This window comes from Ambystoma mexicanum, chromosome 10 (assembly GCF_040938575.1).
Source record: "Ambystoma mexicanum isolate Mex_15411 chromosome 10, UKY_AmexF1_1, whole genome shotgun sequence".
NCBI lineage: Eukaryota > Metazoa > Chordata > Amphibia > Caudata > Ambystomatidae > Ambystoma > Ambystoma mexicanum.
Genome location: NC_090932.1, coordinates 1,538,163,587 through 1,538,187,829, shown reverse-complemented (window position 1 = coordinate 1,538,187,829; position 24,243 = coordinate 1,538,163,587). Strand labels below are relative to the sequence as shown.

At 45.6% G+C, this 24,243-nt stretch overlaps 1 protein-coding gene across 1 annotated transcript in view; it reads left to right on the top strand.

Moving 5' to 3' along the window:
- LOC138492530 (phospholipase A2, minor isoenzyme-like) overlaps window positions 1-22,338 on the top strand; it is a 60,194-nt gene extending 37,856 nt beyond the window's left edge. Inside the window, exon 4 of the mRNA XM_069619748.1 lies at window positions 21,893-22,338. Coding sequence (XP_069475849.1) covers window positions 21,893-22,014 — 122 coding nt within the window. The 3' untranslated portion in view covers window positions 22,015-22,338. The remainder of the gene's footprint in view (window positions 1-21,892) is intronic.
- The last annotated feature ends 1,905 nt before the right edge of the window (window positions 22,339-24,243 follow it).

The window sequence follows — 24,243 nt, the reverse complement described above, 5'->3', positions numbered from 1 at the left end:
CCCTCCATGCCCAGGTCCTCGTTCATCTGCAGGAGGCGCAGGCTTCCATGAAGGCCTCCTCGGACGCTAGGCGTACCATGGCACCCTTGTATCCCGTTGGTTCTCGGGTTTGGTTGTCCTCCCGTCATCTCTACTTAAAGGGTTGTCGCAAGCTGTTGCCCCGTTTCGTGGGTCCTTATGTCGTTTCCCGGGTCATCAACCCGGTGGCCTATCGCCTGGTTCTCCCTTCCTCTTGGCGGGTTCATCCTGTGTTCCATACCTCCCTCCTCAAGCCCTGTCCCTCCTCAACCCGTCTTCGCCCCTCTCCTGCCCCTGTTTCCCTGGGGGTGCCTGATGTTTTCGAGGTCACAGACATTCTAGGGTCCCGTTTTCTTAGAGGTCGCCTGCAATACCTGGTCGATTGGTTGGGTTATGGTCCGGAGGAACGTTCCTGGGTCTCTGCCTCGGATGTCAGAGCCCCCCGGTTGGTTGCTCGGTTTCACCGGGAGCATCCTTCGTGCCCACGGGGTCGTGGGCCTTTGGGGGGGGGCTCTGTCATGTCTTCGGTACGTACCTCCGGCCATGTCCCGTCATCCAGCACTCACTCTCCTCCACCTGTCCCCCAGGGCTCAAACAGGCAACCCGGTGTGGCTCGCGCGCTGGCGAAACAATCGCTGCACGCTATTCAGTCGCGCCTGCGGCCGTTTTTCCATTGGCAGTTGCCATGGAGATTAGGCAGCCGCTCGAGCCCTCGTACCGTGTTGACCCGGTCACGTGACTCGTCCATACGGTCATGTGCCCCGGGGTCACGGTCACGTGACTCCAATCATCGTCGCGTGACCAGGAGGTGAACGTATTTAAACCGGGCAGTACCAGTACTCCACGCTTCACAGCTGATTTCCTTGGAGACCCTGACTGGTGGCGAACTTACTCGTATTACTTACCCGGCTTCCTGAAACCTTGCTCTTGTTATTTGGACTTCCTGCGGATCACGTTTGGCCACGGCGACACCGGCTCCTCTGTTCAGCACGGCTCTTGACCTCGGACTGAATCACGGACTCCCTCTGGATCTTGCTCTTGGTTATTCCACGGACGGCTCTTCCTGGCTTCAGACCCATCTTTCTGCTCAACGGACTTCTCTTGGATCTTCCAGATCCCCTCGCTGCACGGTGGGTCACGCCTCCCAAGTGGTGGTTGTAATCAGACTGTTGGGACCCTTTATTCCGGTACAAAATTCTTCAGGTGGAGACTGACGAATTACATCTGGTCCTATCCGGTCCCTTGCCTGAGTGAGTCCTGGAACCATCCTCCCTATCAGGTTCAACGTCCTTCCTATCAAGTCCCCGGTAAGACCCTGATTGTTCTCTGTTTGATTACTCGTTGTGCCCTGCTTGCTTGGATTGTAATCGTTGCCTTCCCTTACAGCTACCTGGGGGTTCCTGGTACTTCAGTTCCGGCTTCGGATCTTCTCCACCTGTGGCCTCAAGGGTTGCACAGGGAGTGATAAGTGATTCTCCCTGTGCGGCACTTGGGGACGGAGGTCTCCTATATCTTCACGACTCTCAACGCACAACAAGAAGGGACTGTAGGGCGCAGATACAGACCCTTAAGTGCTGGGGAGCCCAGAGGCAGTGCGAGGGCAACTGGACATGCAGGATCCTTTAGGCATTAAGGCAGAGAACATTAGTGGCACACCATTTCTGAATTGCGGCCAGACAGTCTTGTATAAGGGAAGCAGAGGTGGCAGAGGGGAGCCTGAAAGAGAGCAGAGTGTCATCCGCATAACATTGAAAATTGGAGCAGAAAGTAGCGATGCAGTGGGCAAGAGGTGCCAGGTAGTGGTCGAAGAGCCAGGGAGAGATGCTGGGAACACCACAAGTAGAGAGGGAGAAATAGAAGCGAGAGAGGAAAGGCCCCAGTTGGACCTGATAGGGTCAGGCGGTGAGAAAGGAGGACAACCAGACAAGGGCCTGATCAGTAATACCAAGGTTGTCACAGAGACGATTAAGCAGGATGGCATGGTTGACCGTGTCAAAATCAGAGGATAGACCGAGGAGAACGAGGACAGAAGGGAGATTAGAATCAAGATGGGAGAGCAAGTCTTCACGGGTGTTCAGGAGAGCAGTTTCTGTGCTTCTGGCAGCTCTGAAGCCCGACTGGTGGTCATGGAGGCAACCAACAGATTCAGTATGTAGATTAAGCTGGGAGATGACCAGCTTTTCCAAGAGGTTGCCCAGGAAAGGAGTGATGGAGATCAGGAGATAGTTAGCCGGAGAGGAAGGATCGACTGAGGGCTTCTTTAGGACGGGTGCACAAGAGAGTGCTTAATGGGTAAGGGGAAAGTTCCAGTTGCAAAGGAGTGATTGCAGAAATCGGCCAAGGCTGGAGCAAGGGTGTCGATGTGGTCCTTAATTGTTCTGGATGTGCAGGGGAGAACCTGCTTTGACGAGACTTTCATAGTTCGACTTGTCTAGAAACATCGTCAGGGGTGAACAGGGGAAAGGAGGAGAAAGGAGGAGGAGAGATGGCCTCAGACAGGCCAGGAGTGGTAGAGATGTAGGAAGAGGAGGTGGAGGAAGAGAGTAGGGAGCAGGGAGTAGGCCAATTTGCCAGGGGTTGCGCCCGATGCCCTCCACATCCTCTTGGCCGCCCTACACTTGCGTTTAAGGGCGGCGAGGTCGGAATCGTACCAAGAGTTGCACTTGGATTTGGGCTTCAAATGGATCCTCATAACAGGGGCAAGGACTGCCAGAGTGTAAGAGATAGAGAGATGAGAGTTAGAGAGGGCTGTGTCAGGGTGTGAGTCAGCCAAAGGAGCCGGAGGAGGAGAGAAAGTAGCAGCGAAAACCTCAACTGACACACGCTTCATGGGTCGGATGATCAAGAAGGTAGATGGCAGTGCTTGCGTTGGCTTGACCTGCAAAGCAGAGAGAGAGAGCTAGGAAGAACGGAGAAAGTGATCACTCCAGTAGAGAGGAGTGGTGCGAGGGTTAGATAAGGGGAGGTCTGAGGAGATCAGAACATCCAGGGTGTGCCCTCCAGAGGGAAGAATAGAGAGAGAGCGAGAGATTCGCAGAGGTTGTGAAACAGTCCTGAAGAAGGGCTGGTAGCATCCAGGTGGATGTTCAAGTTTCAGAGGAGGAGAAGTTGAGAGGTAGAGGCAAGTAATGAGGAGGAGAGGTCAGCCCACTCAGAGAGGAAGAGGTTGACCTGGCCAGGTGGCCTGTAGATAGTGGCCACAGTGAGAGAGAGGCCAGGAGAGATAGAGAGCCTGCAGGCCAGGCATTCAAAGGAGGAGTAGTGCTGCATTGGAATGAAAAAAGCAGGGATCCACTCTGGGAAAATCAAGGCTACACCCCCCACCCCCCAAGCCTCCACCCCCCGGGATGGTTGGTTCTGGGTTCTGAGAGGCTCTTGTAGCCATTGGGAAGGAGAGTGTCGAAACTTGTGACAGTGCTGGCCGTGAACCAAGTCTCGGTGAGACTGAATACATCCAAATCAAGCTCTTCCAGGAGACGGCAGATGTCAGAGGAGTGTTTGACAGCTGAACGAGAGTTAAGAGTAGCGATGTGGAACAGGATGCCACATTTGAAGCACTTCTGGGTGGGGTACAGGCCAGAGGTACACCCTGCGGAAGTTGGAGATGCCCGAGGATGGCAAGAGGAGGAAGGAAGAGAAGGCAGGGTAGTGGAAGAGGGAGAAGAGAGTGCCGGAGGGGTGGCAGAGGAGGGGAGCAACAGGGTGGCCAGAGAAGCAGCAGGGGGTGCCAAAGAGGTGACAGAGGAAGAAGGCGGCAAAGGAGCCAGAGAGGGGTAAGAAGGGATAGCAGGAGAGGAGAGGAAGTTGATAAGATGCAGGAAGCGTCTATCAAAGATGAGGAGATTGGCCTGAGGGTCCTGGACCAAGACAGTGACATTTAAGTAGTCATTATTGATGGTCTTAGAGGAGTGGAAGGGGGCCAGACGGCCTCCCACCGGGTGCAACCATTAATGGGAGAAGAGGAAAAAGAAGAGAGAACAGAGACCATATGGGGGGGGTCGATAGACCTGGAGCGGGAATGACAAAGAGTATGTTGGTAAGGATCTGTCTGCAGGAAGCACGATAGGGAGGCCTGGGTTGGAGACCGGGATGTCCCTTTTGAGCTTCTTCCTGCCAGACTTAGTGAGAGGGATAGGATAGTTGATAGAAAATCAGGTAGAAACGATAGGTGAGACAGATAGCACCAGAGGGGGTGCAGGGAGGAAAGAAGAGAGGGGAGCCCAGACAGGGCAGGGTGGAGGGGAGGTCACACAGGGGGGAACACAGGGGAGAGGCACGGGGGGGGACACGAAAGGGAGGGGAGCACAACAAAGAACAAGAACATCGGACGTACAAATCATATGCTGTACAGAACCATCAGAAAGAAAAGAGCACAACAGGAAACCTAGAAGTAGAGAATGCAGATGCAGTACAGAAGAAAGTTAAAGCACAAAGCACAACAGGGAACCTGGAATTAAAGAAAGCAGATGCAATACAGGACCAAAAGCAAAACATAGAGGTCAGCAGGGAACCTAGAAATTAATAATACAGGCAATTGCAATGTGATGCCACAAACCGTGGCTAGCAACACAATACCAAGAACCGTAGAGAGCAAAAACAAAGTCAATACAGTCAACAAGGCACAGAACACAACAGGAACCGAGAAGAAGGATGCAGGCAATGCAAAGTAATGTCAGAAAAACAGAGGCGCATGAGACAGTGTCAGAATAGTAGACAATAGATCGAAGAGGGAAGGGCTGAGATGCGAGAGGAAGGAAGGGAAACGCAGGAGGAGGGAACGGAACAGGATGTGGGGACCTACGATGTGAGGGAGCACATGCGGCTAGAGAAGCAGGGGACCGCACACGGCCAAGTTGTGCGTGCCAAGTTGGTGGCTAAGTATTTGAGCACAGCACAATACAACACACCCAGATTTGACTTTCCCAAAAGGGAGTAAAAAGGCAAGGTTTTGGAGCACCACACAATACAACACACCCAGATTCTACTTACCTGATCAGTCGCAGCAGGCTGGCGGCTGCAGGGTAGGTGGACACTGCGGACACTGGCAGACACCACTGGAGCTGTCCTTGGCCTCTGGTCCCTGGCCGAGGGGGCTGCCATGGCAGGGGGTGCTTTGGGTGGCTGATTTAAAGGGTCTGCCAACCAATGGGAGCAAGGTGGGAGGGAGGGAGGAGGGCCGGGCACCCACGTGCTGCGGTGCAAGAATAAAACATTTACAAATGCACAATTTACTGTGCCACAGAGCATCTGTCCTCAACCCAGCACCAGAGAAGTTGGCGTTGGTATTGCCTGATGATGGTGGGGATGGCCTGTGTGGACAGAGGAAGTTCCTGGGGGGGCGGTGGGATGCTTTACAATGGTAATTACTTATTGCAGATCAGGATAAGGCCAAACTAGAAGTGAATGAAAGTACTGTACACTATTATATATAAATATATAATTCTCCAAGGATGTCTGTACACTGGGGACTGAACATGTGCACAGCCTGGCTTCCCCTCTCCGCTCCACCTCTTCTAAAATTCTGGTTCAGTTGGGTCCTCTGTCTTTAAATAGAGTAACAAATATCGCCTCTATTTTATCCTCACACCAAACTAATACAGGGGCGGACTGGGAACTAAAAGAGGCCCTGGAAATAATTACTGGGGACCAAAAGAGGCCCTGCAAATAATGTTCAAAGTGGCCCCATATGACACATTTTCAGCAAGCCCAATGCTTTTCCTATGAGAGAATTTGGAAATACCACAAAAAAAGGCCCAGGGTGCAGAGGCCCACCGTGAAATCTCCAGAGTTCCCTATAGGCCAGTCCACCCCAGGGTTCATGGTTACAAATACTTTAACGTTAGGGTGAGTGTTGTGAGAAATGTGCACCATGCCCAGTGCACATTTTGTTTTTAGTGTTTCAAGCACACAACCCTTACATCACAGACGTATTTGTCAAACAACAGGCAAAAAAAAGTTGGATGGGATAGGTAGATTTAATCGCAGGAGAGTTGGTCGAAGCCGAATCCATCGAATTTCTTCAGCCGAATTTGGCCTTAAGTATGTGCGCGGGGTTGGTAAGGGTAATAATTAAGGTGGGTGGGATAAGGGGGGCTACAGAGGTCTCCCCCGCATATATTGGCAGCCAAATGCTTTAAAATAAATCAATAAATGTTTTTAAAAACGATGGATTTTGATTCTACCAAATCTCCTCGATGAATTCACATACAACCATTTGGGTATAAGCATTTTTTATAGTTAAATGCTGTACTTGATTTCAATTGGTCTGGTGGTCAGCGAGATTACCATGTGAGAAATTGATCCAGACCTTTAGGGAATATGTTTTTGACGCAGTCATTTGATACTCAGGGCACCTTTACTATCACTTTATACATCTCTGGGCATCTCCTCGGTTGCAAATGACAAAATAATTCTGAAGCAAAAGAGGAGTGTTTCTAAGCTTACAAAGGACTCCTCTGCTTCATCAGCAAGAGGGAGTCATATTCCATAGTGAAGGAGCAGAAGGCGAGGGAGCTCAGCCTCCCCTAGAATGGCCTGTGGTAATAGGGACAAAGAGCAAGCTGATTAAGGCTAAGGGCTGAAAGCTGAATGTACAACACAGAAAAGGCTTCTCCAGATAGTGGCAGTGGGGCCATTTAGCACAGTGAACCAAAGTAAGAGGCAGCAATATTTAGATTGGTCTCCAGTGGAATGCATTGATCAGTGGTCGAGGGAAGAGGGATTTGGGAGGACCATCCCAATTATACGATTGCAAAAAGATATTTATAAAACACTGATAGTGTAATGATGACACAGTACACTTTGCATATTGCAGGGATGAAACCCAATAGAACCCTTTAAATTGTATTGCAGACTCCGGGTCATGCTCCAAACCCAAAGACTGGCCTCATGACCACAGCTTATAAGGCTCTGAAGCAGTCTGCTCTGTGTTCTGAACGGACTAAAGTGGGGCCACATGATTGACTTGGTGCTTTGAAACACAATTCTGTTGTATAAAGTGCCTTACAAATGCTCAATAATAAAAAATAAAGGCCCTGATTCATGGAATTATTGGCATGCAAAACAGGGATTTGCAGGCCATTCTGCCCACAAATCCTTGTTCGACGAAATGGGAACCCCCGTTTTACACACAAATAATTCCATGAATCAGGGCCTTAATAGCTAACGGCAAGTATCCGCTAGATATCCATGTTCTGCACCAATGCGAGGTATGATATTATGTAGTGACCGCAGCATCTAACACAGAGAAGGGGCAGCGCTGCCAACATAACCTGCGCTGTCTGATGTGCGATCACATAATAGAAGGGTACTCAATGTGTGATCATCTCAGATGTTTTGTACTACAACTCCCATTGCAACAACAAAACAAAAACACACATGGGCCTCATTACACGGTAGGCGGTAAGGGTTTACCGATATTTTACCGGTACCGGTAAACCCTTACCACCTTACTACGAGGTCCCTTTGTGGGTTGGGGAATTTAACGCCTGCTTTTTGCAGGTGGTAAAAACCAACCCGCAAAGGGACCAGGGAGCTAATTACGGTACCGTAATTTGCGGTACCGTAATTAGGGCCTTCCCCATTCCCATAGAGCCCTATGGGACAAAAATGGGAATGGGTAAGGGCAATGGGGGAAGGGGGAATTACCGCCCCACCAACCTTGGAATAGGGCGGTAATTCCCCTTTCCACCAAGGCGGTGCCGGTATTTTATCGGCATGGACCAAGGTGCTAATAGCACCTTGGTCCACCGCCATCCATGTAATGAGGCCCATAGTCTTGCACAACAGTACACGACGACTACCGGCCGCAAACACCCCAGGCCCAGCCAACGGACCCACCGGGCTGAGGCCGCCAACAGCACATCACTGCTCTCTTGCACTTTTCCTGCTTCCTCCCACTAACTCAAACTCCCCTCCTCTTTCAAAGCTGCCAGAGCGCCAGGGGACCACTCCGGTGGCGATAGTGCGCGGTACAAATGTACTTTAACATTAACATGATCCTTCATCAGTGACTAGGGTGCGTAGAGCTAATGGAGTGGATGTCCTTAACCTATGAAGGGCCACAAATTGAGTGTCCAAAGTAAGGCCATCTGATCAAAGCATCTGACACTACATATTAATCCTGCACCCATGCTCTGCACATGCTGGAATTGGGGTGGCCAACTTTACAAAATGGTTTCCCACGACACTTTAGACGCGGTAGCCAACAGAAGCACCGCGGATGCCATGTGGCGTCATTCCTGCCCCTTTTTTACTGTACTATGATAACTTTATGGGCAAAAGGCATTTTAACACAAATAAAGCACAAAACATAGCAACACTGTATGAATGTTATGCATTCAGGGAACTGACTAGTTGATTTCTCTTCAGGGACTATCTTGGGATTTCCGAGACACTATACCACAAAAGACACGCAGATCTCCTAATTTGCAGATGACCTGGCATTATCAGAAGTGACATCATGGAAAATAACATTACAAGGAGTATCATATGTTTTCGAAGCATAATTGGTAGTGGCATGAAAGAAGCTTCAATGTGTAAATCAAGAGACAAATATACATGAATGCTCACTATTATTAATATATTATTAATATCTAACAACTCTATAGTTAGGTAAAACGTGCAGACATGTTAATAGTAACAGATGCAAACTAAATCACTTCTGGGCAATTTTGGCAGATCAGGCATAGTGATATTAAATGATTTGCCCAGGATCACTCACGTTACTTGAGGGGTGAAACCAGGATTTGCAATTTAAGTACATGACCACATATTTTCCCAGCTACAGTTCATAGAAGTATGTGTTAGGGTTTCAAGGGATTACATGAAAATTCGTTTTATAGTACTGCCATGAAAAGTACACAAATCACGTAAGACACTAAACTTATATATATATACCTTGTTACAGAAATGTGTTGTGCAAAAGAATGATTATAACTTTATTTTTCCTATCATGTATGAGAGTTTACAGAAGCAGCCTGCAAAGGTATGCAAGAATAAAAACATCTGATATGGTAGTAGCAGAAAATGAGAACAATGTGAGAGAACCTGTTTGAGTTTTACCCCACACAGCTTGCAGCATTTTTCCGCCCTCCTATTTCAATTACTCACTATTCCCGCTCTTAAGGGACAACGGTTCTAAGGACGAGTATGATCGTCCTTTTTGCATAGACTTGAATAAAGCTCAGCACTTAAGGGGTTAAGAGTCCGGCGGTGCAGTAAAAAAGTGGTGGGAATTCCGTTACCAGCAATGTTTTGGGCATTGTGTTCAGTGTTGTTGATGTATTCCTCCACAACTGAAGGAATAGTGAACAAGCTTGCGACAGAAATCCTAGTGAAAATAATCGGGAGGATTGTGTTCCTTTCCGAGTCTGTGAAGGACCGTAAAATGGTGGTCTTGGAGCGGCAGATCCATTTGGTGCAAGGATGTCCATAGATGGTGAGCAGTACCTTGTGGTCAGTGTTGATGTTGAAAGACTTGCCGCAGAAAAAGCGATGGGGTGCTAGCATGCCCAAACAATGGCTGAACTTTTTTTTCTCGGCCCGAGAGTAGGCTCATTCCGTATCAGTGCAGATGAAGCTCCCATTTGAGACAGTCTTCCTTGGAACATCAATGCTGACCTTGCATTGAACTAAAATAGCTCAGAGGCCTTCCGGACTGGCATCCATGACCAGTTCAGTTTACAAATTGGCATCAAAGTATTCCATGCAGCTGGCCCCAACGATGTTTGCTTGACAGTCAGATGTCCACAGATTCCCCTTATGACCTGACTGAATGAGGCACAGTTTTGACTATCGCCCACAGTAACTCGCCATCCCCAGGAATGATCGGGAGGATAGCTCGGGGCCAACGTGCTCGCCTTGGAAACAAAACGACACGGAACACCACAGGTTCGAACCCCAGGTCCGCGCTTAGAAACCTTTCGGTATTAAGCGCGTTATAAATAACCTATCATATCATATCATGATCGAATTGCAGTAAAGTTTGAATGAGATGCAGCGAAATGTCATGGTGTCTACTTTGAACAGGTCAGGTAGCATGCCATCCTTTAAAAAGATGTGCACCTATAATTTAAGGGGAAGCCTTGTTAAATGTACACTTGTCCTTGTTTAGTGCCAGTTGAGCACTGTCCAAAGCTATGCACATTTACCTGCAATTGCTGATGTACAATTGTTGAGATGCGCCGAATACAATAAAGTTATTGCTGTTGTAGATCATGAAGTCAAGGATTACTTGGATAACATGCCAAATCTCTTCCTGAGAAACTTCGGGGGCTGAAGAAATATTGAAACTGAGTGACTTGTCGTGTATGATGAAAGTTATGTTATATCTGGATGCGGGATTCAACTCTAGTTGGTGGTGGCTTTTGTTGAGATCAAGTTTTGAGAACACTGTGGCTCCACTGCGATGGTGAATCATGTTGTGTATTGTTGGGCTAAGGTTAGCGATTAAGTTCACAGTCTGATTATGGGGACTTCTAGTGGGGTGACAAAGAGAGCCGGGTTCCTCCCCAATCCTTGTGGATGATGGGCCTGGTGGTATGGGGAGGATCCCCTAGCCAACTCTACTTAGCCCCATCCATAAGGTAGGAGCAAGTCACAGGTAACACCATGATAACTCTTAAGCCCTGTCCAAGTGATGCCCTGGCTCAGGAAGAGTCACTAATCCACCCCTTTCCAACCGACCAATGACTCTAAGGCCAAGTGCACCCTACGCCCCCTTTAAGGTCAGACCAGCTGGATGGAACTACCTCTTTAATGAAAGGGGTACTCGGAAGGGTTCCCGGGGCAACATAGAGCATACACCTCAATAAATCCCTACCCCTACTTGGAGACCACAGACCAGGGGGCCTCAGTAGATTTTTGTGCTGCTTCACTTACAGGCTCAAACTTCACAGGAGTTTGAGATGGAAGAATATCAGGAGAAGGTCAGTGTACAACGGAAACAGGTGCAAAAAACAAGGGGGGTCCTGGGCGTCCCTCTGCCAGACACCAGTCCTGGTTACGAGAGCCTTACCAGATTATTTATCTCACTATCTTTCACACAGGAGAAATATCCAAAGCATATCAGTCTTTGGCCCGCCCTCTGGCAGTGCAGCTCCAAAATCTCTGAACAAGAGCACCAACAGCAACCCCAGACACCTGTTTCGGTCTAGTTGGACCTCCTCAGTAGAGTGGTGCTGTGCCTCTCTAAGAATAGTTAGCAAGGGGTCCACATCTGGATTCCCCTAGTAACTTAGGGTGAGACCCAAAGTTACTTACATTATGCAAAAAACAAAGGGGGGGTCCTGGTAGTCCCTCTGCCTGACATTAGTCCCGGCTACGAGAGCCTTACTCAGGTTCCTTAACTCACTATCTTTCACCGAGGAGAAATATCCAAAGCATATCAGTCTTTGTGCTGCCCCGAGGCAGTCCAGCATCCCAAAATGCCTTGTGGGTGATGCAGAGGGTCTTCCACTTGATCCTAGCAGCAACCAGGAGCCAGTGGAGAGATTTTAGGGCTGGAGAAATGCAGTCCTGTAGGCTTGAGGCCAAGGATAGGCCTCACAGTCCTGTACTGGATTGGTTGTTGGGGGCAAAGGGAGGAAAAAGGAAGATTGAAGAAGAGGCTGTTGCAGTAGTCCAGCCTGGAGAGGACCAGAGCACTGGAGACATTGAGTTTCTGGGGGAAGGTGAGGAAAGGGAGAATGCCTCTAAGTAGGTGAAGCTGATAGTGGGCCTTCTTTGCGAGGTCCGCAATGTGAACAGAGAAGGTGAGAGAAGAGTCATATATGACACCAAGGTTTTTTGCCTCACAAGAGGGTGAGGGCAGGAGACCCATGGAGGGCAGCAACGGTAGGAGGGAAATAAGGACATGTCGGGGACCAACTGGTGAACTATCTAATTTGAAGCTATTCATAAAGGAAATTATTTAATTGTACTAACATTGTAAAGTCACTCTTTCAAAACTGTACAATGTTCAATACTGATGATCACTTCCAGTGTTTATATAAGAATGTTGCACCTGTCCTACTTAGCAAAGCACATTATGAAAACATAGAACAACTATATGCATTATTTTCAGATTAAAAGTTATCATTCTAAGATGGACAGTCTGTTACATTTCTAATGCTCTCCTTTAAAATACCCCTTTGAGAATTGGGACGGGCACAATAGTATCAATGCAGTTCTTGACTGTTTTGCATAAAATCAAAGCGCAATTTGGAAACATAAGAATTACCACAGATTTTTATATTGGACCAATATGTCTGTGATTATAAAAAGGTTATGTACTTGAATCACTAAGTACATTAAGTACTGTAATGCTTAACACTCGCCGCCGCCGGCCTTAGCAGTTATCTGCCTTTACCACCTTGAGGAGACGTTGGGAAGGTTATTCCCATTCCAAGATGGCGTCCGTCTCATTACAGAACGTTCTGACATCATCACGGGTGCGTTCTCGATCAGGAAGTTCGATCAGAAATATCACCAGGCTGCGGCGGGTAAGCAGTGCGTCGCAGTGATTGCAGTGACGCTGTCTCTTTTTCTTGTTTGTTTTTCGCAAGTCTCCCTTGTCCCCATTCTAGCTTCCGCTCTGTGTTTCCTATTCCTCGTCCAAAAATTCTGCCTTGCTGCCTTCAGCGCTGTTTCCTTTGTCCTCTGAGTTTTCCCCTCTCCGTTAGTTGCTCTCTAGTAATTGCTTGATGTTCCTGAGCACTTTCTGGTACCACTTTTCTCCCACTTCTGGGCTACTGCTCAGTTTATCTGTATTTCCGGTCTCCTCATACCTACAGATTCACATTATTTACAACTTGGAACTTACCTGAGCGAGTGACAACGTGCTGCTGCCTCCCTGAATCTAGTGGTGAATTATTTTTGAAGGTTTCTACCCCATTGTTTTTTTTTTCTAAAACCCTGCACTCTTTGGGTGGCCCCTGTGCCCGCCTGGGTTTTAGCAGTCGGGTTGCACCGTGGCTGCTCGGAGAGACAGGGCTTACCTCTTCGCTCCAAAGGACTCCAAGACCAGAAAGGTAAGGCCTGTCTCTGACAAGTGCTCTGGGCTTGATGCGCAAATTATTTCTCACATCACTAACCCTACCAGTAAAGTGTTTGTAAAAATTAACTATATATACTCATTTAGACAGCCACAGGATTTTGGTGCGACACTAAACTAGCAAGGAGATCTGTTCCATCATTGCAATAGAATGGACGCTATTAAATTTTAGAAGAGATAGGAAGTCGGGCTATATGCATGATCAGTCCTACATGCACAGACATCCTTGGAAGAAAAAAGAAAATATATGTGTCTGTCGCGAAACTTTCGGATTAGATTATTCCTTTTAGGGAATTCCGCATTTGTACAGCTTTTAACTCGTGTTTGATGCACCAATAAAGACTGCTTTTTTTGAATTACCAGACTCAGACCTTTCAGCCTACAGGATTTCTTAGAGTGCAACTCGTTTTACTATATATATATATATATATATATATATATATATATATATATATATATATATATATATATATATATTTCGAAGAAAAGAAGTTATCGCACTTCTCCCAAAGTGAGACGGCACTCGCCAAGTTGCAGCCGTATGCCAATTCAAAGAATTCCTTCAAGTCAGCCCATCACGCAACAACGTATGTATTTCTTATATCCAGTTTTATTTAGGCATTGGTAAAAACAGATTCACCACGGTACAACGCGTTTCGCAAAGCTCCCGTTGCTTGATCACGTACAAAAGAACAGACATACATCCAGCCATTAAATACAGGTACACATAAGAAAAACTCTATGGTTCTATTGAGTTTCTTTGTCCATTTTCACTTTCTACCATAGTTAAATTCTATGTTTTCCATTGTTAAAAGCGTTCGGCCATTTTGTAATGACTTTTGTATTCACTACACCATTAGTTTAAAACATCATTAGTGTGCATTTTATGTTAATATAGTCATTTGTGTATTTCATATATTTTCAGGAATGAATATATTGGAGAAACTACTTTACTAATTTTATTAAAAATATGTAAAGTGCATAGTGCTTGGATAAAATGTATAGTAGTTTCCAAATTGGATTTTTTCCCCGCGGGGAAAAAATAAAATTTCTTGTTATAGTTTTCCTTTTTATATTTCAAAAATATTTGCTCACGAACAACTCTTATGCACACCCATGATTGGATAAAAAGGTGGAGAATAAGGTTAAACCGATAAGAACCTTAATATTGTCAATGTGTATGGAAGCTAAAGTGCATAGTGCATTATTTCTTAAAATATATAGCTGCCACATTATTAATGCTTCTTTCACACATTTATGGCCAAAAGCTTGAAAAGGGGAAAATAGTTAAGGTAGTATATTTCATCATATTTACATCTAAGACTTTACATGGACACTCTATACTTAGGCGGATAAAAATCACATATAAAGTAATTAAACAAGTAAAAAGACTTTCTTAGGATTTTTTTTAGTTATTCCCTTCTTTCTTGGAACCCAGCATCCAAGTCATTCCAAATGTTCACTTTTTTTCCCCAAAATTGGCAAACTATTTCCCAAATTTATAAAATGTACAGTATTCAAACACTATGTGCCGAGGAAAGTATACAACTCTTCATCTAAATTATGTCCCTTAGGCTTTCTAATATAAGCCTGGTTTCCATCTAACGGAGTTCTAATTCTCGATTGCCCCCTCGTGGATTCTCTTTCACTTGGTGTATTCCAAACAACTTGAAGCAATCCAGTTTACTTTGATGGACATCTATAAAGTGGACTGCCATTGGATAGGAGGCATCAATATTCTTTATGGCTCGCATATGTTGCAGAATTCTTAATTTCAATTTGCCTATGATACTTCCCACGTACCAAAGGTCACATGAACAAGACAGTACATATACAACAAACTCTGTGTTGCATGTGATCATTGATTTTACTTCTACAATGTTGCCCAATACAGGATGCACAAAATTGTTCTTGTTTAAAGCATGTTGGCACGCTTTACACTTGGTGCATTTATGGAAACCTGTATTCTTGCTCCCTATCCATGAAGAGATACCAAGCTTTTCTATTTTAGGGGGCAAAAAACTATTCACAAGAAGATCTTTGATGGAAGTTGATTTTCTGAGGGTTATATTTGCTCGTTCCTCAAGGTATGGTTGTAGGGCCTCATCGGATTTTAAAACATGCCAATTTTTGCGCAGTATATTTCTTATTGTCTTGGCTTTGGTACCGTATGTGCGAATAAGCCTTATCTCATCTGTTTTGTTACTTCTTCAGATGTTCGATTATTTAGTAATAAGGCAGTTCGATCTAGTTTGCGTTCTTTGGAGTAAGCTCTTTCAATAATTGCTTTCGGATATCTCTGATTAGCAAAATTGTTGGCTGTGATTTTGCACTCTCTATCAAAGCACTCAAGTTCACTACAATTACGCCGAATTCTAACAAATTCTCCATACGGTATGCTCCATTTTAATGCAGTTGGATGGTTGCTGCTAGCAAATAGAGGCATGTCAGAACTAGTGGGTTTCCGATGAAGCTCTGTACTGATTTCTTTCTGGTTTGTTTTTACCAATACATCAAGGAAAATTAGTGACTCACGGCTGTGTGTCTCTGTAAATTTTAGATTTAAGTTGTTGGTATTCAAAATTTCTACAAAGTCGAGCCACTCCTTTTCCTTGCCATTCCAGAGGATAAATAGATCATCTATGAACCGTAGCCAAAGAACTACTTGATTGGTATACTAGCTATGAGCCTCTGTCCATACAGTAAACTTCTCCCACCAACCCATTGTTAAATTTGCGTATGACGGAGCGAGGCTCGTGCCCATCGCGGTGCCTCTCAACTGGTTGTAATATACATTATCGAATAGAAAAATATTGTTACATAGACATAGATCAATCATTTCCATAATCATTTTGCTGTGTGTACGGTAGTTTAAAGATCTACTGTCTAAAAAATGTTTGCATGCTCTCTTCCCATCCTGGTGCTCTATGGAGGTATAAAGAGATACCACATCTAGTGTTGCAAACATGAAGTCTTTTTCCCAAGCTACTCCTTCAATCCTGCTCAAGAAATCTTTTGTGTCCCGTAAATAGGATGGCAAAGTAAAGACTAAAGATAGCAGTGTTTGGTCCACATATTTCGACATGTTTTCAAGGGAGGCTCCATTCAGGGTAACAATGGGTCTACCTGGGGGACGAATTGGATGTTTATGGACCTTCGGTAAAAAGTAAATTGTCGGTATGGTGGGGACTTATTGTAAAGGTATTTGTAATCGTTATCATTCAGGATGTCAAGATCTGTCCATTTTTTTCAAGAAGTCTTCCACTTTCTTCTTTAATGCATCCATCGGATTCTCATTCAACTTTTCATAACAAGTGACATCAGACAATTGCCTTTCTGCTTCTTTTATATAGTCCTTTCTGTTTTGGATGACTATATTACTGCCTTTATCGGATGCTTTTATAACAACATCATTTAACTCTTGCAGATCTTTAAGAGTTTTCTTTTCTTTTATTGAAAAATTCGATTTGATTTTTTGCTTTTGAAATCTGGCTTTCTTTAGGTCGTGTATAACTAGATCCTGAAAGGCTTCAATTTTCCCTCCTGGTTGGAACATTGGGTTGAACCTAGTTTTCGCCTTCAGTTTGCTTTTTATAGGCCAATCAGTGTCTATATATGATAAATTACTCACTGTAATCTTATTTCTGATGCTTGTATCTGCTTAGATTCAATTGCTATGCATCAGCCGACATTTAGTGGTAGCTGCAGAGTATTTCATTGACAGGGCATGCCAGTAATACTATCCCTAGTGTGACGTCTACTGCACCCATGCACGCATCAAGGTTCCTCAGATTGTTTTGTTTCGACATGAGGTAGCATGAAGTGTAGCGTGAGATACAGATGTAATAAATCAGATGAGAGCAGATAAAGCCAGAGAAACATCTATGCACCTTCTACTCCACAGGGGAGGAAGGGTGGGCGCATGTGAATCTAAGCAGATGCAAGCATCAGAAATATGGAAGAATATACTGGGATTGATTCTCTACCTAGGTGCACTGCCACTACCGCTAGTACCTTGGGGAATACCATTGGAGCAGACACTATGCCGAAGGGTAGCACATTGAATTGGTAGTGTTGGTTCGCTATCTTGAAGCGCGATAATCTTCTGTGCGCTGGGAACATTGTAATATGAAAGTATGCATCTTTCATATGCAAGGTTGTCATGTATTCCCCTAGTTTTAGCAGTGGAGTCACTTCCTGTAGCTGTGTCATGCAGAATTCAGATGGTTTGACATAGGGGTTCGCAGGGCGCGTTGTTAGGTCTTTTTTCGGTACAAGGAAGTATATTGAATAAATACCCTTGTTTTCCTGGTTTGCCGGGATCATTTCTATTGCATCCTTCAGTGGCAGTGCTTTGACTTCTTCCAGCAGGATGCGTTGTTCTTCCTGTGAAGTTTGTCTTTGTCTTGGCGGGTGGTTGGCTGGTGTTTGAATTAGCTCTACACAAAACCCCCCCTGACCATGGTGCTCACTTGTCCGAAGTGATCACCTCCCATGCATGGGTAAAGTGTGAAATACAACCTCCTACTGGAGTGGCATGGGAGGGGAACCTGTAGCGGGTAGTCATTGTTTAGGAAGGGTTGAGCCCCCTCTTAAAGAGGAGGATATGCCACTACTTCTAGTCCTTTTTTGGCCTCTTTGAAAACCCTGTTGGGAGGACAGCCCTTGTGAAGAACCCCAGGACGAACCTTGCCCACCCTGGTTGTATTTAGAGGACTGCTAGGAGTTCTTTCCTCTAAACCAGCGAGAGTGTGAGCCCCCTCTCTGTCCAAAGGGTTTGTTAGTGAGCTGTCATAGGGCTTTGAGGGTATCATATTCCTCCTTTGCGCTTTGAAGTACATCCTCAACTGCTTTTCCAAATAAAGCGTTGGGCTCAATAGGCATGTTTAATAGTGTAGCCTAGGTCTCCAATTGAACCCCGATTGGCGGAGCCATGCGTGGCACTTGACCAGTGTGTCTTCTGCCATGATACTTCCATCATTGTCTGCTGCTTCCAAGTCATTTTTAAGGATGCAGCTGGCTACCTGTTTCCCCTCACCAATGGTGAGTGAGAGCTGAGTTTTTAGGGGCTCTGGGACTTAGCCTATCTGTTGAACGATTTCGTCCCCCTATGGCAATTATAGCTAGCTAATAGTTTTGTATTATTAGCTAATCGTGTCTGATAGGCTGCCGAGAAAGTTACCTTCCTGGCCAGGGTGTACATTTTTTTACTCTCCTTGTCCAGAGGGGCTTCGGCAGAGGCCAGAGGGGTTCCCGCTCTCTTTCTTGTGGTGGTGACTACCAGAGAGTTGGGCTTTAGTTTCCCCGTAATGTATAAAGGGTTTGAGGGGGCAGCTCTAAACATCTTTTCAATGCGTGGGTTGACTGCCCATGTCAAATTGGGTGTAAGCAGAGTGGGCTGAATACGTCTCTGGACCAATTGTAAGAGGGGGATAAATTGAGTTGCCGATTTTTTATCCCCAATGTACTCCACAAAGTCTTTGTCGACTTGGGCTTCTTGCGTGTTTATTTTGAAGTGTTCTGCAGCCTTTAGGAACAGGTCATCTATTGCAGTTAGTTGTCTACTGGGGAGTTAGCCGCTGGAGTGTCGGTGTGGTCTGGGGACTGGATGATCTTATTTTATGTTACTTGGTATTTATATAGCACCTTATGTATCATTAGTATGACCTCAAAGCGCTGGTAGGTTGAATGAACTCGGGAACAGCAGTTCAAGTCAGTAGAGAGAGAGTGTAGTATGGTGCATGGGCGCACCGGATATGTGTGCAGCTGGTGTGGTTGTTGCATGATAGCCGCTTCTAAGCAGTAGGTGTGGTGCTGAGGAAATCAGTTGGATGTGTTCAGTCTGGAGGGTGGAAACCCAGTTCTGGCTGCGTTAGGCCTGAGGAGACACCTAAGCTAGCCGGCATGTGCTCAGCTAGCTGTGTTTTATTAGGATGATGAGGTGTTCGTGGGGTCATGTTAGTATGAGAACAGCTAGGCCAAATGTGTCATAGCATAGCTGTGTTCTAGTTGAATGATGGTGTATAGGAGAGAGTAAGCGTAGTAGTGTGATATGGTGGTTATCAGTAAAGCACCTGCGACCAAGCACGAGAGCAGGACCAGGGGCGTACATAGCGGCATACGTATATAAAGCGACAGGATGGATAGGATAAACATGTGACAAAGTGAAACTACTCACTCAGCATCAACCAGCCCCTAAAGCTGCTTCCAAACTGGGTCCCCTGCCACATCCTTCCTCATGGCAGTCCACCAAGCAAGTGGAAAATGGCATACGTCCTCATCATCGTCATCATAGTATTGGTCCAAATCTTCCCTGTCCCCTTGGTCCTCTGGGTCTGTGTATGAGCCAGTGTCTTGTGAGCCTTGAGTGCTGTAATAATAAGTGTCCTGAGCCAGGTCCTGATGTGACGAGATGGTAGTCTGCGTGGTGTTCAGGCAGGCTTTTTTGGCAGCAGGCCGAGTGTCTGCCGCCCTGCTCTGTGGGGTCCCGTGAAGGTTGAGGAGGACTTTGGGGTGATCATCAAAGAAGTTTATAAAACTGGACATTCTCCTCATGACCTTATCAAATTGTTTTGTGGTCCATCGGCAGGAGCTTGGCAACAAAGAGGGAGCAGGAGTAGGCAGAGATCCACAAGCCTCAGAAATATATATATGCATTCATGCATATATTCAGTGAAAACACCTTTGCTACGAGAGAGTTAAGGTGATCAGATTTAACGCAACAAAACCCTTGAAATTCATCACTCGCTTTTGAAGCAAGTCCAGCTTAACATTGAGCCCCCTGTTTATTTATTTATTTTTTACATTTGTATAGCGCACAAACAGCCCATGGGCATCGTGGCGCTGTTACTTGTAGGGAACTTAGTTGCAGGGAGGTACAAAATACATTTTTTACATTTTACATTGGTAGCACATTAATACATATATTACATTGGTAGCAAATTAGTACATTCAGCTAGTTGCAGGTACAATTGCAGGTTTATCAAGAGATGTGGCGAGTAGTCCCCGGGGACTGAGGTGTTAATCAGTGGATTTTATGGCGTTGCAGAAGGCCCCGAGTGAGGTTTCGGCACGAAGCATCATAGGAAGGGCGTTCCAGTGTAGGAAGGCAAGGTAGGGGAAACTAGCGCCTCCTGCCCTGGCTCCTTTTACTCTGGGCACAGTGAGCATGTTTGCGTAGGGTGTTCTGGTTGGCCTTGTAGATGTGGTGAGGTGGATTCTTTATGATAGGTAAGCCGGTGCAGAGAGTTGGATGCATTTATGGGTAAGAGTCAGGGCTTTGAATATAACCCTCTCCTTGCACAGTGTGTGACCACAATGATGGTATCACAGAATTTCAATGGTTTTGTTGTAATATAGTTTAATGGGGCCTATTAGCCATGGCCTTCGGCCGAGGCCACTATACATATTGCACCAATAAGTTTGTTTGTCGCCTACTAGCCATGGCCTTCAGCGGTGGCCACTGTACATGTTGCACCAACACATTTCTTTGGGTCCCACTTGCCATGTCTGCACTGTAAATGTCACACCAATAGGTTTCTTTGGGGCCCTCTAGCCATGGCCTTTGGCTATGGTCAGTGGCACCAAGACCCATTACCCCCTGCCAGGATAGAGGTGATCACTGTAGGTGTCAAATTTCCTTTTTTTTCCACTCTCTCCCGATTCCCCCATAATGGCAATGAACTACACATACAGCGGCAATGAACTACCCACTCCCGTGGTAATTCCCCCGATAATCCAAAAACGTTTGAAAATCATAAACTCTTCCCAGTCCTCTCAGTCACTCACCAAGTGGCCCCCTCCTCTTTACATGGAACCGTCAACCCCCTCAGCTGCTCCTCCCATCTCCCATTACCCCCTCTCACTCTTTGTTTGTGTGATGCATTTTCTTTTCCGAGCACATCTTCTGTTGTAGTAGCGGTAATCTCGTGAGATTCCCCTGATGATCTGAAAACATTCGAACTGTAACTGGCTCCCAAGAAAACACCCAACTCTCCAATTTTGCATGGTTTCGCCTTCCTCCCTCTCCACCCCTGGCCTAATGCAATTGCATCCTTTTTCCTCTTCCAAATGGCTTTTTGAGCACTTTTCGTTTTTGCATTACCCCACTAATCGCTCTCATTGAGAGAAAAAAATGCAGCTTTTCATTTCTGAAAGGCCTCTATGCTCCAAAACATCATGGGAGATATACCTATATTGTTGGAGCAGGGGGCATGGCCTTGCCCGTGAAATATTTTTTAAAATACTGGATGGATTAACCCCCAACCTGTCGCGTAATTTAAGTCCACGGTTCATGCCCAGGTTGTTTCTTCTTTGGTCAAAACCCACCCAGCAGTTTTTGCGCTTCGGCTTTACCAAATTCAGACTTTTCCTGTATTTTAAAATGAATGGGAGTAGGCCGAAAAAGTGCTTTTTGCTTTCTTAATAACTTTTTTAATTTTTTAACAAATCTTTTCCAAAATCTCCAAACTGGAGAGGAGCCTGTGACCAACATTCTGTTTGGAATATGTCATCCTTATCCGTCATGCAAGTCAAAAGTTGTTAGCAATAGAAGGTTCGGATTTCCTATGACTCAAGGCTATCACCTTAACTATAGGGAGGCAACTGCTGTCCTATAATATATATATGATTAGTATTACTCCACTCAAGCATTTGTTTTCAAAGTGTGCTCCTAAGTGATGTTATAGAGTGAGAACTACCGAATAAGTGCCTTATTCCCATATCATGGGTCAAGTGATCCAACAGGTTCAGCACCAGTCACGAAATACAAGTGCGGCGCTGGTGTGGATGATGATTCGCCAGGCACTAAGTTATTCACAGCCCTATCTCTTCTGTCCACAGGTAAAAACAATGCCTGCGAGGCATTTATCTGCGAATGCGACCGCACTGCCGCCATCTGCTTCTCCAAAGCTGGTTACAACCCCGAATACAAGAACGTGGACGACAAAAAATTCTGCCAATAGAGGGTGCGGGGAGAAACAACTACTACCCGGGGAAGAGTGGCTCCTACACCTTAATATCCAGGACATGCCACCTAAAGGCCCAACCAAGACCCAGGATTGCACATGATCCATCCAGGAGTTGGACGCGGAGCTCGTTCCAAGGCTGGATCTGTGCTCGCTCTCCTCAGGTTGTGGTTCTTGGCGCCTCTGTAGAACTACAGCCGTTTTAGGAGTGGACATTCCACGGCCTGTCCATGCAGCAAAGCAAAAGAGCAAAAGCTAGCTGAATCCTGTCTTTGAAATTCTTCCTCTGCTTCAATAAAAGTCTTCAAAAATCTTGGCTGTATACCTGTGTACACTGAGTGTAGTGCTCTAAGGGGGGAGTCCAAGCAGTTATTTCTGCTCAACATTGTTTCACAAATCCAAGTACAGTCTGGATTTGTGCTTCTGTTAATTGTAAAAAGTGTCATTTGCCATAAAATGTAGATGTTAAGTTGCCAATGTTATACATTCTGAAAATACCAACATTCATAAGCCAAGTACCTAAACATGTACCTGTAGTACAGTTGCTCTATGTGTTGTTTTGTAGTTGTGTTACTTTAGGTTTGCAGGCCTTTAGCAGCAGGCATGGCCTGCCCACCTATTGCTTATTATCTAATTATACAATATTAAAAGGTGGTCTATCCTTGGTAACAAGCGTGAAATGAGATCCGGTGTACCGATGTGTAAATAACTCACACATGTGGCAGCTATTTACGGCAACGAGTAAACATGGAACACGCCCAGGCCTAAGTGTCTCTTAGAGTGAGTGATTTTCATTTCTTTGGGTAAGCTGGGACTTTTGCTAGACATGGAGATTTGAAGTACAAAGGTTGTTCGGTAGCATACAGCCCTGCACTGTGTTGAAAATGTGGACATTTAAGTCTGGCTCATTGCTAGTGCAGCTCTTTGCTGTTCAGCTGCTGTATACCTGCACTATCATTCCAGCCACTACCAATGAACTGGTATATGACACCAACATCTACCTTATAAGAATTCCAATGCCTAGGATGGCAAAACCTCATTGAAAATTGCACCCCCTGGTCATTGAGGGTTGTAGCTAACAGGTGGTGTGAGTACCCAAGCATATGTAGCCAATTACTGCCAAATTCCTAATGATGCCTATAGATTAGTCAAACAACTATTGGCTTGGCCAGTGCTTGTTTCCTTTGCAATGCAAAAAGAATTGTTTAAGAAGAGGATGGTCGCTGGGGTACTACTGGTTTTTCTGTTGGTGGATAATATGGACCTTTTGGAGGTATGTGGCTCCTGAACACGCCGAGGTGTGTAGGAATTGTGTACAATTGTTTTGAGGTTGGGAGGCGAGTGTGATCAGCGAAGTCTTCGATTTTTTGTAATTCTTTATTTGTCGAACTTTTTCAATGCAGGGTGGTCAGATACATGTCAAGTTGACCTTTACAACCTTGTCGCCATTAACCCACCCGTTTGCAGTGCTTGTTATGTTATGTTAGCAGTACTTGTATAGTGCACCATCACCAACGGAATTGGTCCCCAGGCGCTCTGGCGGATCTGTAAACAGGAAGGCTCGGGGTAGGGTTAGTCGGGAGGAGGGGAGAAGGAGAGTGGGAGAAGTGGTGTGCTGTTGGCAGCTTCAGCTTGGTATACACCGAGTGCTGGGCTTTGGTGCTAGTATCGGATCGGATAACATTGAAAACAACATTAACGCACTCTCCTAAAGAAAAAGAAAACTTTCAGTGTTGGATCATGCATAAAATATCCTGCAGCGGACATATTGTGTGAATCAAATTAGCAGTGGCCTAGGTTCTATACAATTATTGCACTCATCAGGGATCGTAAATTGATGGCATTCCGTGGTAAATATCACGTACTTCCATTTCTTTATCAATATAGCTCAGTGATTTGGTTAGATTTGATTTGGTTATTTATATTGCACAAATACTTGAGGAGCCAGGCAGAAACTGCATGTAGGCGCAGATGCTATCAATGTAGTGGACACCGAACTAGAGGGTCATGGAAGAAACCATTTATGAAAGAGATAGGGTTTTAACTGTTTCCTAAATAATGGTATGGAATTGATTTTTTGGAAGATCAGGGGGCAGCGAATTCCACACTCGGGAGTCGCAGTAAGGGAAGCACCTGTCTTCCCGATGTACAAAATGGGAGGCAGCGATCGTCAAAAGATTTTAACCAGCACAAGGTAGTGATCGAGCAGGACAATGTGGGGAGATT